General features: G+C 43.1%; 1 protein-coding gene across 2 annotated transcripts in view; it reads left to right on the top strand.

Moving 5' to 3' along the window:
- Positions 1-14,163, top strand: part of xpa (xeroderma pigmentosum, complementation group A) — a 45,315-nt gene that overhangs the window by 23,538 nt on the left and 7,614 nt on the right. For both annotated transcript variants that reach the window (XM_063069035.1, XM_063069036.1), the window contains exon 6: positions 6,691-6,856. In XM_063069035.1, coding sequence (XP_062925105.1) covers positions 6,691-6,856 — 166 coding nt within the window. The remainder of the gene's footprint in view (positions 1-6,690; positions 6,857-14,163) is intronic.

Here is a 14,163-nt window from a genome sequence, read left to right as displayed (position 1 = left end):
AAACACTCCTTTTCTGGTTGGGTGGTTTATGACTTGTGGTGCTAGACCCCCAGCAGTTCACAGTATCTTTCACTAATTCAGACTGAGGGGGTCAAGTATATTGTATCACATTTGCTGTTGATAAAGCTGTTTGGTCATATGGCCATGTGGAAGTTGAATCCGGATAAAGTCACTCAGAGACTGTATAAGTATTCTTTATTCAAAGCACCCAGGGCTTACTCAGTTCGTCGCTCAAATGCTTACTCAGTTCGTCGCTCAAATGGGAACAGTCTCTGACTGTTCCTTTCCGGTCCAACAACTAACTCACAATTCCCCTTACAGAATGGATATAGTCGTTCAGATACCCCACATACATACCAAGCTGGAGTCAGACTTACCTATTGTTTGACAGTACCAAGAGACAAATTACAGAATAGGCATAATGGCCTAATACACAAAACAGACTGGAGCTGTCCTATCTCTACGCATGACTACACAAGGGGATAAAGCATCCTGAAACCCTATCTGGCTACCTTCAAGAAGAAATATTGCTCAGCATTGAAAACCAAAATTCGCACATCTGTTGATCATGAAGGTTTTTTCAGAAAAACAGGCTGCTATTGTTTAACGAAACGTTAACCCTTTTAATACTTTATCAGCCATGGCAGAGGCTTCAAGATTTAGGTGGTGAATGGGTGAGATCATGGAATATAATGGAAAAAAATGTTAGATTATCCACTATAGTAGAAAAATTTTAAAAATGGTAAGATGGTGTTCGTAGTGTCTCTAGAATATGAATCACTGAAAGTTAACAATCATGGATAGAGTGAACAGTTAGGAAAACAACTATGATATTGGTCTTTATTGCAAGATCTTTATTCCAGAACGAGGGGTCACAGTTTGAGGATAGAAGGGAAGCCTTTTAGGACCAAGATTAGGAAAAACTTCTTCACACAGAGAGTGGTGAATCTGTGGAACTCTCTGCCACAGGAAACTGTTGAGGCCAGTTCTTTGGCTATGGTTAAGAGGGAGCTAGATATGGCCCTTATGGCTACAGGGGTCAGGGGGTATGGAGGGAAGGCTGGGGCGGGGTTCTCAGTTGGATGATCAGCCATGATCATAATAAATGGCGGTGCAGGCTCGAAGGGCCGAATGGCCTACTCCTGCACCTATTTTCTATGTTTCTATGATTTGAACACAAAAGCAATTATGCTGTACTGCAATTTTATTGGGAACGTGTGCCTGAGAGTTAGAAGAATGAGAAATGATCTCATTAAAACAGACAAATTCTTATGGAGCTTATCAGGGGTAAGTTGAGGGAGGATATTTCGTCTGGCTGAGATGCATGGAATCAGGGTCTAAGTCCCAAAAAAGAGATTGGGAGATCAAAACTCCTTCACCTGCAGGGTAGTACATCTTTGGAATTCCCTTTCCAAGGGGCATGGAGATGGCGCACAAGAGTAGTACTCAGGTAAAGCCTGAGTCATGATTTTATTGAACGGGCATTTTGTTTCTATATTCAGATCCTAAACTGGCTTCTGAAAGATTTAGCAGTCGGTGGGGTGGATCTCCATCCCGATTTCGTGGCTGTAAAAGCCGTGAAAAATTTTAATAATTTAACTCTCTTTGACATTGAGATACTTAAATTAAATAAAATGAATCTTTAAAAAAAAAGTTTGGTAAAATGTTATATGAATTAAAGTGTTTACAGAAATAACAAAATGCAATGCCTATATTTAAAAAAAAGTGTTCACCCCTGCCCCCCCCCCCAGAAGTTTTCATGTTTTATTGTTTTACAACACTGAATCACAGTGGATTCAATTTGGCTTTTTGACACTGATCAACAGAAAGTGACTCTTTCATGTCAAAGTGAAAACAGGTTTCTACAAAGTGATTTAAATTAATTAAAAATATAAAATACAAAATAATTGATTGCATAATATTCACCCCCCTTTAATATGATACATCAAATCATCACTGGTGCAGCCAATTGATTTTAGAAGTCACATAATTCGTTAAATGGAGATCACCTGTGTGGAGTCAAGGTGTTTCAATTGATTGTAGTAAAAGTACACCTTCACCTGTATTTGGAAGGTCCAACTGCTGGTGAGTCAGCATCCTAGCAAAAACTACACAATGAAGACAAAAGAACACTCCAAGCAACTATGCAAAAAGGTTATTGAAAAGCACAAGTCAGGAGATGGAAACAACAAAAGTTCCAAGTCACTAAATATCCCTTGGGGTACAGTTAAGTCAGTCATCAAGAAATGGAAAGAATATGGCACAGCTGTAAATCTGCCAAGAGCAGGTCATCCTCAAAAACTGAGTGACCCCCGTGCAAGAAGGGGACTAGTGAGGGAGGTCACCAATAGACCTGTGACATCTCCGGAGGAGTTACAAATTTCAGTGGCTGAGATGGGAGAGACTGTGTATATAGGAGGAGTTACAAATTTCAGTGGCTGAGATGGGAGAGACTGTGTATATAGCAACTGTTGCCCGGGTGCTTCACCAGTCACAGCTGTATTGGAGAGTGGCAAAGAGAAAGCCATTGTTGGGGTAAAAAAACACATGAAATTTTGGCTAGAGTTTGCCAGAGGCATGGAGACTCTGAAGTCAGCTGGAGGAAGGTTCTATGGTCCAGTGAAACCAAAGTTGAACGTCTTGGCCATCAGATTAAATGCTATGTTTGGGGTAAGCCAAACACTGCACATCAACACAAACACACCACCCCTACTGTGAAGCATGGTTGTGGCTGCATCATGTTGTGGGGATACTTCACTGCAACAAGCCCTGGAAGACTTGTGAAGGTAGGGGGTAAAATGAATGCAGCAAAATACAGGGAAATCCTGGAGGAAAACCTGATGCAGTCTGCAAGGGAACTGCAACTTGGGAGATTTGTTTTCCCAGTAAGACAATGGCACTAAGCTTAAAGCCAAACCTACACTGAAGTGGCTTAAAAACAACAAAGTTAATGTTCTGGAGTGCCAATTCGGAATCCAGATCTCAATCCACTTGAGAATTTGTGGCTGGACTTGAAAAAGGCTGTTCACTCATGATCCCCATGCATTGACAGAGGTTGAGCAGTTTTGCAAGGAATTGGGGAAAAATTGCAGTGTTCAGATGTGCAAAGCTGATACCTATCCACAGACTCAAGGCTGTGATTGTTGCCAAAGGTACATCTACTATATACTGATTTGAATGAGGTGAGTAATTATGCAATCAGTTATTTTGCATTTAATAATTGTAGAAAATTTAGACCAATCTATCAATTTGTTTTCACTCGAGTCTTTTTGTTGATCAGTGTCAAAAAAGCCAAATTAAATCCACTGTGATTCAATGTTGTAAAACAATAAAACATGAAAACTTCCAAGGAGGAGTGAATACTTTTTATAAGCATTGTAACTTTCCAATTTGCTAACCATTGCTATTGAAATCAATGGAGATTAATGTGAGGAATTTTGGAATCTGTGTAGAATAGAGGCAGAGCCATCCGTCATTTATCAAGTTCAGTATTTGCATAGAAATTCTGGAGTCTTCAGGCTGACGTCCGGCACATCAGGCTCAATGAATTTTTGAGATGCGCAGGCACTTGATAGTCAATTGATTTAAAATCTGAGATTTTTTTTTATATTTTTTGTTAAAGAATAATCAAGTGGGAGACTGGAGGATTTGGAAAACTTTAAAAAGTAACAAAGAACAACTAAACAGGAAATAAGGAAAGGGAAGATAGAGTATGAAAGTAAATTAGCACAAAATATGAAAACATAGCAAAATTTTTTTATAAAATATATAAAGCAGAAGAGGATGGCTAAAGCCAACGCAGGTCCCTTGGAAGACGAGAAGGGGAAATTGATATTGGGTGATAAGGAAATGGCTGAGGCATTGAACGACTATTTTGTGTCAGGCTTCACGGTGGAGGACACGTCTAATATGCCAAAGAGTGATGTTATGGACGAAATGGGAGGTGAGGACCTCGATAAAATCACTGTCACTAAAGATAGTGATGAGCAAATTAGAGGGCCTGAAGGTAGGTAAGTCCCCTGGTCCTGATGGGATGCATCCAGGGGTGCTGAGGGAATTGGCGGAGGTTATAGTAGACGCATTGGTAATCATTTACCAAAACTCTAGACTCTGGGTAGGTCCCGGCAGATTGGAAGACAGCAAATGTCACGCCACTTTTTTTTACAAAGGAGGTAGGCAAAAGACTGGCAACTATAGGCTAGTTAGCTTAACATCTGTAGTTGGGAAAATGCTTGAAGCAGTCATTAAGGAAAAAATAGTGAAACATTTAGAAAGGAGTGGTTCCATTAGACAGATGCAGCATGGATTCAGAAAAGGCAGGTCTTGTTTGACAAACTTACTGAAGTTCTTTGGGGACATAATGAGTGCAGTTAATAGAGGGGAACAGATGGATTTCCAGAAGGCATTTGATAGGTGCCGCACAAGAGACTTATAAATAAGTTACAGATGCATGGAGTCGGAGGGAGTGTATTGGCATGGATAGTGGACTGGTTAACCAATAGAAGGCAGAGAGTTGGTATAAATGGGTGTTTCTCTGGTTGGCAGTCAGTGGTGAGTGGGGTGTTGCAGGAGTCAGTGCTGGGCCCCCAGCTGTTTACCATTTACTTTGATGATTTGGAAAAGGGGCTGAGTGTAGCACAACGTAGCAAAATTTGCTGATGACACTAAACTGAGTGGAAAAGCAAATTGTACAGAGAAGGTGGAAAGTCTGCAGAGGGATATAGATAGGTTAAGTGAGTGGGCCAAGGTCTGGCAGACGGAATACAACGTTGGTAAATGTGAGATCATACACTTTGGAAGGAATAATAGAAGAGCAGATTATTATTTAAATGGTGAAAGATTGCAGCATGCTGTTGTGCAGAGCGACTTGGGAGTGCTTGTTCATGGATCATAAAAAGTTGGCTTGCAGGTACAACAGGTTATTAAGAAGGCAAACGGAATATTGGCCTTCATTGCTAGAGGGATTGAATTCAAGAGCAGGGAGGTCGTGCTGCAACTATACAGGGTACTGGTGAGGCTGCACCTGGAGTACTGTGTGCTGTTATGGTCTCCATACTCGAGGAAGAATACACTGGCTTTGGAGACAGTGCAGAGGAGGTTCACCAGATTGAATCCAGAGATGAAGGGGTTAACCTATGAGGAGAGATTGGGTCGCCTGGGACTGTGTGTGGCCTCCGTCGGTCGTGGTTGACCATGGGTACTGCGCCTCTGGTAGTCACTAGTTTGTCGAGCAGTATCGACTGTGACTATTGAGGCCAATCCTGGAACATCGGGCTCTGCCACAGTTGCTGCATGTGCAGAGCATTGTGGAATTGTCCGCTGTCTGCTGTGCTCTCCACTCCTCAAACTGACTCAGGATCACTTTCACCTTACTCTAGGTGTTGCTGAAGAGTACCTCGCCATTTGTTGCAGTCATCTGCTGTATCCTCCCAGCACTGTGTTGATTTTTAAGGCTTTCATGTCGCACTTGCAGAGGTCCTTGAAGCGAAGCTGGGGTCTACCAATGTTCCTCTTGCCTGTTGCTAGTTCTGTGTAGAGGTTGTCCTTTGGCAGTCTACCATCCTTCATACGATGGACGAGGCCTAGCCAGCGCAGTCTGCATTGTCTTAAAAGCGTGAAAGTTGTGGGAAGTTCAGCGCGGGAGAGGACCTCAGAGTCTGGGACTTTGTCTCTCCAGGTGATGCCGAGGATGCGGCAAAGGCTGTGCAGGTGAAAACTATTGAGTTTCCTCTCTTGCTTGGAGTAGATGGTCCAAGTCTCACTACCATACAGGAGGGTGCTGATAACGCATGCATTGTACACAGCAGTCTTGGGTCTTATAGCGAGTTTCAGATTCTCCCAGACCCGCGAGGAGAGTCGAGCAAGGATCGATGCTGCTTTGCCGATGCGCCTATTGATTTCAGCATCGAGGGAGAGAGTGTCGCTAATGGTCGACCCCAAGTATGTGACCTCGGGGACCACTACTAGATCCTAATCGTCGATGGTAATGACTAGTGTCTCCACTACGTTCTGGGTAAGGACATTTGTTTTCTTTAGGCTAATGGTAAGTCCGAAGTCCTTGCATGCCTTAGGGAAGTGGTCCATGAGAGTTTGTAGTTGCTGTTTGGTGTGGGGGGTTATAGCAGCGTCATCAGCAAAGAGCATGTATACTGTCTGGAATTCAGAAGAATAAGAGGGGATCTTGTAGAAACATACAAAAAATTGAAAGGGATAGATAAGATAGAAGTAGGAAAGTTGTTTCCATTGGTAGGTGGGACTAGAACTAGGGAATATTGCCTCAAGATTCTGGGGAGATGATTTAGGACAGAGATGAGGAGAAACTGTTTTTCCCAGAGAGTGGTGAATCTGTGGAATTCTCTGCCCAGGGAAGCAGTTGAGGCTTCCTCATTAAATATATTTAAGATACAGTTAGATAAATTTTTACATATTTGGGGAACTAAGGGTTATGGGGAAAAGGCAGGTAGATGGAGCTAAGTTTACGGACAGATCAGCCATGATCTTATTGAATGGCAGGGCAGGCTTGATGGGCTGGATGTCCTACTCCTGCTCCTATTTCTTATGTTCTTGTGTTCAAGGAATATTGTGTAAAGCCACTTGGGGCTTTGGTTTGATCTGTTGCAAAAAGGTAAACATTAGATACTTCTGCCACCAACCAAAACCCCATTAACAACTTTTCTGATTTAATCACAGAGATAATGAAGAGAAACACAAACTAATTACCCGAACAGATGCAAAGCAGGAATTTCTGCTTAAGGACTGTGACTTGGACCAGAGAGCTCCTCCCCTCAGATTTATTTTAAGAAAAAACCCACACAATACTCAATGGGGTGAAATGAAACTTTATCTGAGGCTCCAGGTCAGTATATTATATATTGTTTACTCTGCAAAGAAACACAATGCACATAACACATTTTCTGGATATGGTGAAGGGGCCCCAAGTTGCTAATTTCCAAAGAGAACAAATTTACGCTTATCATATGAAAAAATGCTAATTTGAGCTGAAGCTATGCTTGATCATAGCTATCGTATTAAAATCAGTTCAGGTAAATGGACGTTTACCTTATCTTTTATTCATGTACGATTTGCTAATTTCATTAAATATTTCTGAGATTCACAGCAGTGCTCGGTCAAGACAGACTGGAGAACTCATCTAGTGAGGCTTCATGGATGGAACTGAGGAATAAGAAATTTAGGACCACGTTAATGGGACTATATTGTAGACTACCCAATAGTCTGTGGGATTTAGAAGAACAAATTTGTAAAGAGATCGCTGACTGTTGCAAGAAACATAAGGCTGTAATAGGTGATTTTAACTTTCCACATATTGACTGGGACTCCTATACTGTAAAAGGATTAGATGAGGTAGTTTGCCAAATGTGTTCAGGAAAGTTTCCTTAATCAATACATAGAAGTCCCAACGAAAGGGAGTGTGCAAGGCTTGATCTCCTATTAGGGAATGAGACAGGGCAGGTGACAAAAGTTTGTGTAAGGGAATATTTTGCATCTAGTGATCATAATGCTGTTAGTTTCAAGGTAATTGTGGAAAAAGAGTTGACTGGTCCTCTGGTTGAGATTCTAAATTGCCAAAAGGCCAATTTTGATGGGATCGGGCAAGTGTGATTGGGACAGGCAGCTTTCTAGCAAAGGTGTACTTGGTAAGTGGGAGGCCTTCAAAAGTGAATTTTTTAGGAGGACAAAGCTTGTATGTGCCTGTCAGAATAAAAGCCAAGGGTAACAAGTTTAGGGAACCTTGGTTTGAGAGCTATTGAGGCCCTGATTAAGAAAAAAGAGGTGCATAGCAGGTATAGGCAGGAAAGAACAAATGAGGTACTTGAGTATAATAAATGCAAGAGAACACAGAAGTCTGGTTGTTGTACCAGGTATAGGTGAAAGAGAATCCTAAGAGCTTCTATAGATGTGTTGGAGCAAAAGGATTGCAAGGGTCAAAATTGGTCTACGTGTGGAGCCTAAACAGATGGGGGAGATCGTAAATGGATTTTTTGTATCTGCATTTATGAAGGAGATGGACATGTTCAGTAGAAGTGAGGCAAAGCAGCAGTGAGGTCATAGACCCTATACAGATTAGAGGAGGTGTTTGCTGCCTTGAAGCAAATCAGGGGAGACAAATCTCCAGGGCTTGAAAAGATGTTCCCTTGGACCCCGTAGGAGGCAAATGCAGAAATTGTAGGGGCTCTGGAACAGTGGTCCCCAACCACCGGGCCGCAGACTGGTACCAGGCTGCAAAGCATGTGTGACCGGGCCACGGGCTGCGAGCCGCAAGGAAACAATATGATTTGGCAATATGAAATGATGAGTCAGCTGCAACTTTCCTCATTCCCTATCATGCCCACTGTTGAACTTTAACACACACAAGGTCATCAGTGACCCAAGACGTGCAAAGGAATGGGTCCATGACCTATTTGTGAATGTTTCCAATGAATCTTCCATGTCAGTGTGGGAAAAAGATCAACTCCTCGAGCTTGCAAGTGACGGTGGGCTAAAAAGTATGTTTGATGTAACATCTCTGCCGGCATTCTGAGATAGCCACGAAAGCACTGAAAACGTTGCTTCCATTTCCAATATCATATCGCTATGAAGTGGAGTTTTCTGTGATAAATGCAACAAAAACTAAATTGCAGAATAGACTGGACATAAGGAACCCCCTTCGAGTATCGCTGTCTCCCATCACCCCGCGATAGGACCGTCTTGTTGCAGGGAAACAAGCCCAGGGCTCCCACTGATTCAGCGATGTTGGTGTGTTGCGATGATTTTATACGTTCATACGAGGAAAATATGTGCTGTGTGTTTAATATCCAAACGTTACTTAAAATGTTATGATGCTATTGACTTATAATTCAGTGGTCCCCAACCTCCGGGCTGTGAAGAATGCAGCGGTGGCCGGAACGCACCCAGCACATCTTTAAGAAAAAAAGCCGAAATAAACAAGCTAATTAATTAGGTGCCACCCGGCACCTAAATGTCGGCCCAGATCAGAGGCAATTGCCGATTGCGTCGCCTCTGATCTGGGCCAACATTTACATGCCAGGCAGCACCTAACCAATTAGCTTGTTTGTTTCGGCTCTTTTATTGAAGATGTGCTAGGTGCGTTCTGGCCACCGCTGTACCGCTGCATTCTTCGCGGCAATGTATTGGCCTGCGGCCCGGAGGTTTGGTACCACTGTTATAACTGACGTATCACTATATTCATGCAAGGAAAATATGCGCTGTGTTTAATATTAAATTCGTTGGATAAACCCCTTTAGAAACGAAATTGAGTGTATTAGCCACTTATAAGTGACATCACCTATATTCTGGTCATGATTAACACCCACCCCGCCCTGCCCCCTCCCCCCCCCCCACCCGGTGGTCAGTCTGTGGTGCAAAAAAGGTTGGGGACCCCTGCCCTAGAAGAGATATTTAAATTTTAAATCATCCTTAATGACAGGCGAGGTACCAGAGGATTGGAAGATAACTAATGTTCTGCGTTTAAGAAAGCCCATAAGAATAAATCGGGAAATTAACTGCCGATGAGCCTGACATCAATAGTGGGCAAGTTATTGAAGTTATTGGAAGGTATTCTGAGAGACCAGATATTTAGATAGACAGCAATTGATTAGGGATAGTCAGCATGACTTTGTGCATGGTAGGTCATGTTTAATCAATCTTATGGAGCTTTTTGAGGATATTACCAGGAAAGTTGAAGGAGGCAAGGCGGTGGATGTCTACAGGGACTTCAGACAAGGTCCTGCATGGGAAGCTGGTCAAGGTTTAGTTGCTTGGCATTGAAGATGAGGTAGTAAGTTGGATTAGACATTGGCTTTGCAGGAGAAGCCAGAGAGTGGTAACAATGGTTGCCTCTCCGACTGTAGGCTTGTGACTAGTGGAGTGCCGCAAGGATCGGTACTTGGTCTGTTGTTGTTTGACCTCTGTATCAACGAACTGGATGTTGATGTAGTCCACTGAGGTTGGGTGAAAGTACAATTAGAGTTTGTGGGTTAAGGTGAAAGGTGAACATGAGGGGAAACTACTTTACTCAGAGGGTGGGGAGAGTGTGGAATGAGCTGCCAGTGCAAGTGGTGGATACCATTTTGATTTCAACGTTTAAGAGAAGTTTGGATAGGTACATGGGAGAGGTACAGAGGGCTATGAAATGGAGAATACTTTTAACCTGTATCACACTTGAACAGATGAGGTCACTATATACTAATTTTTGGAGAATTGAAGAGGAAACACCCACAGAGGGATGAAAATCCATGCTTGAGTGCTGCCTTTCTCCAGAAGATGCAGTGGTCCATTTTCTTCATTCATTGTAATCATGTTCAGAGTGGGGAGGTGGTGGTGAAGAGTTCCAGGAAAATGTTTGATCCAGCAGCAATGAAAGAACAAGGATGAATGTTTCCCTCAGCACAACATTTAATTTGGAATGTTTCAATGCAATGGCTGCCCTTGGGAAGGTGTGACATAGCGACTATGGTATGCCCACAAACACAAGAGATGCTGAAGGTCCGCAGCAGCACACACAAACTGCTGATTGAACTCACCATGTCAGGCAGCATCTATGGAAATGAATCAATGAGTGACATTTCAGGCTGAGACCCCTCATCAGGACTGGAAAGAAAAGGGGAAGATGTCAGGATAAGAAAGTGAGGGTAGGGCAAAGAGGACATGCTAGAAGGTGATAAGTAAGCCAAGTGGGTGAGGGAAAAAGTAAAGGGCTGGAGAAGAAAGAATCTGATGGGAGAATTGGAAGGTGGGGCACAAGGGGGATGTTATAGGCAAGTGAGGAATTAGGGGAGGGGGAAGTTGGAGAAATTAATGTTTATATCATCAGCATATCATCAGCATGAAGGCTATCCAGATGGAATATGAGGTGTTGCTCCTCCAACCTGAGAGTGACCCATCGTATCAGAAAATTGCCATGGGGCTGGGGATAGGAAGTAAGATGGTTGACCACCAGGAAAACTCATCTTTTGCAAATGGAGTGGAGGTAGTGTTTGAGGAAGAGGTCGCCCAATTTACGTTGGGTCTCAGCAATGCAGAAGAGACCAAAACAAATAGTGGCTGACTCCCATCAGATTCGCAGGTGAAGTGTTGCCTTATCTGTAAGGACTGCTTAGGGCCATAAATGGAGGTGGGAGAGGAGGTGAATGGGCAGGTGTAGCATTTCTGTCATTTGCAGGGATTATGCCAGAGGAGAGATTGGTGAGGAGGGATGAATGGACAAGGGAATCACGGAGGGACTGTTAATAAATTACCATTTACCCTAGATGATACCCAACTTGTGTTGTTACAACTGCACTTGTGTAAATGAATAGAATTCAGCCCCTTTTGCTATACAAACCTTATTTATACCCCTCTCCTCAATCTACCCATTCTTTAAAATGCTGCAACAACTTTAATATCCTAACGTCTTCATTAAAGAAGCAGGACTGTACAAAAAGGACGGGTTACACTTAAATCCTAGGGGGACCAATATCCTGGCAGGGAGATTAGCGGGGGCTACTGAGGTGACTTTAAACTAGAATGGTTGGGGGGTGGGAATCAAATTAAAGCGGCTAGGTGTGAGGAGGTTAGTTCACAACAGAGGGATGGGAACCAGTGCAGAGAGACAGAGGAGTGTAAAGTGAGCGTAGAAGCAAAAAGTACAAAGGGGAAAAGTAAAAGTGGCAGGCCGACAAATCCAGGGCAAGCATTAAAAAGGGCTAAGAGAGTTGTAAAAGAGCGCCTGAAGGCTTTATGTGTCAATGCAAGGAGCATTCGTAATAAGGTGGATGAATTGAAAGTGCAGATTGTTATTAATGATTATGATATAGTTGGGATCACAGAGACATGGCTCCAGGGTGACCAGGGATGGGAGCTCAACGTTCAGGGATATTCAATATTCAGGAGGGATAGACACGAAGGAAGGGGAGGTGGGGTGGCGTTGCTGGTTAAAAAAGAGATTAACGCAATAGAAAGGAAGGACATAAGCCGGGAAGATGTGGAATCGATATGGGTAGAGCTGCGTAACACTAAGGGGCAGAAGACGCTGCTGGGAGTTGTGTACAGGCCACCTAACAGTAGTAGTGAGGTCGGAGATGGTATTAAACAGGAAATTAGAAATGTGTGCAATAAAGGAACAGCAGTTATAATGGGTGACTTCAATCTACATGTAGACTGGGTGAACCAAATTGGTAAAGGTGCTGAGGAAGAGGATTTCTTGGAATGTATGCGGGATGGTTTTTTGAACCAACATGTCGAGGAACCGACTAGAGAGCAGGCTATTCTGGACTGGGTTTTGAGCAATGAGGAAGGGTTAATTAGCGATCTTGTCGTGAGAGGCCCCTTGGGTAAGAGTGACCATAATATGGTGGAATTCTTCATTAACATGGAGAGTGACGTAGTTAATTCAGAAACAAAGGTTCTGAACTTAAAGAGGGGTAACTTTGAAGGTATGAGACATGAATTAGCTAAGATAGACTGGCAAATGACACTTCAAGGATTGACGGTGGATATGCAATGGCAGGCATTTAAAGGTTGCATGGATGAACTACAACAATTGTTCATCCCAGTTTGGCAAAAGAATAAATCAAGGAAGGTAGTGCACCCGTGGCTGACAAGAGAAATTAGGGATAGTATCAATTCCAAAGAAGTAGCATACAAATTAGCCAGAGAAAGTGGCTCACCTGAGGACTGGGAGAAATTCAGAGTTCAGCAGAGGAGGACAAAGGGCTTAATTAGGAAGGGGAAAAAAGATTATGAGAGAAAACTGGCAGAGAACATAAAAACGGACTGTAAAAGCTTTTATAGATATGTAAAAAGGAAAAGACTGATAAAGACAAATGTAGGTCCCCTGCAAACAGAAACAGGTGAATTGATTATGGGGAGCAAGGACATGGCAGACCAATTGAATAATTACTTTGGTTCTGTCTTCACTAAGGAGGACATAAATAATCTTCCAGAAATAGTAAGGGACAGAGGGTCCAGTGAGATGGAGGAACTGAGCGAAATACATGGTGTTAGGTAAATTGAAGGGATTGAAGGCAGATAAATCCCCAGGGCCAGATGGTCTGCATCCCAGAGTGCTTAAGGAAGTGGCCCAAGAAATAGTGGATGCATTAGTGATAATTTTTCAAAACTCGTTAGATTCTGGACTAGTTCCTGAGGATTGGAGGGTGGCTAATGTAACCCCACTTTTTAAAAAAGGAGGGAGAGAGAAACCGGGGAATTATAGGCCGGTTAGCCTAACGGCGGTGGTGGGGAAACTGCTGGAGTCAGTTATCAAGGATGTGATAACAGCACATTTGGAAAGCGGTGAAATGATCGGACAAAGTCAGCATGGATTTGTGAAAGGAAAATCATGTCTGACGAATCTCATAGAATTTTTTGAGGATGTAACTAGTAGAGTGGATAGGGGAGAACCAGTGGATGTGGTATATTTGGATTTTCAAAAGGCTTTTGACAAGGTCCCACACAGGAGATTAGTGTGCAAACTTAAAGCACATGGTATTGGGGGTAAGGTATTGGTGTGGGTGGAGAATTGGTTAGCAGACAGGAAGCAAAGAGTGGGAATAAACGGGACCTTTTCAGAATGGCAGGCGGTGACTAGTGGGGTACCGCAAGGCTCAGTGCTGGGACCCCAGTTGTTTACAATATATATTAATGACTTGGATGAGGGAATTAAATGCAGCATCTCCAAGTTTGCGGATGACACGAAGCTGGGTGGCAGTGTTAGCAGTGAGGAGGATGCTAAGAGGATGCAGGGTGACTTGGATAGGTTGGGTGAGTGGGCAAACTCATGGCAGATGCAATTTAATGTGGATAAATGTGAAGTTATCCACTTTGGTGGCAAAAATAGGAAAACAGATTATTATCTGAATGGTGGCCGATTAGGAAAAGGGGAGGTGCAACGAGACCTGGGTGTCATTATACACCAGTCATTGAAAGTGGGCATGCAGGTACAGCAGGCGGTGAAAAAGGCGAACGGTATGCTGGCATTTATAGCGAGAGGATTCGAGTACAGGAGCAGGGAGGTACTACTGCAGTTGTACAAGGCCTTGGTGAGACCACACCTGGAGTATTGTGTGCAGTTTTGGTCCCCTAATCTGAGGAAAGACATCCTTGCCATAGAGGGAGTACAAAGAAGGTTCACCAGATTGATTCCTGGGATGGCAGGTCTTTCAT

This window comes from Mobula hypostoma, chromosome 16, assembly GCF_963921235.1.
Source record: "Mobula hypostoma chromosome 16, sMobHyp1.1, whole genome shotgun sequence".
Lineage (NCBI taxonomy): Eukaryota > Metazoa > Chordata > Chondrichthyes > Myliobatiformes > Myliobatidae > Mobula > Mobula hypostoma.
Note: the sequence above shows the minus strand (reverse complement) of the source record. Positions and strands in the feature narration are given on the sequence as shown.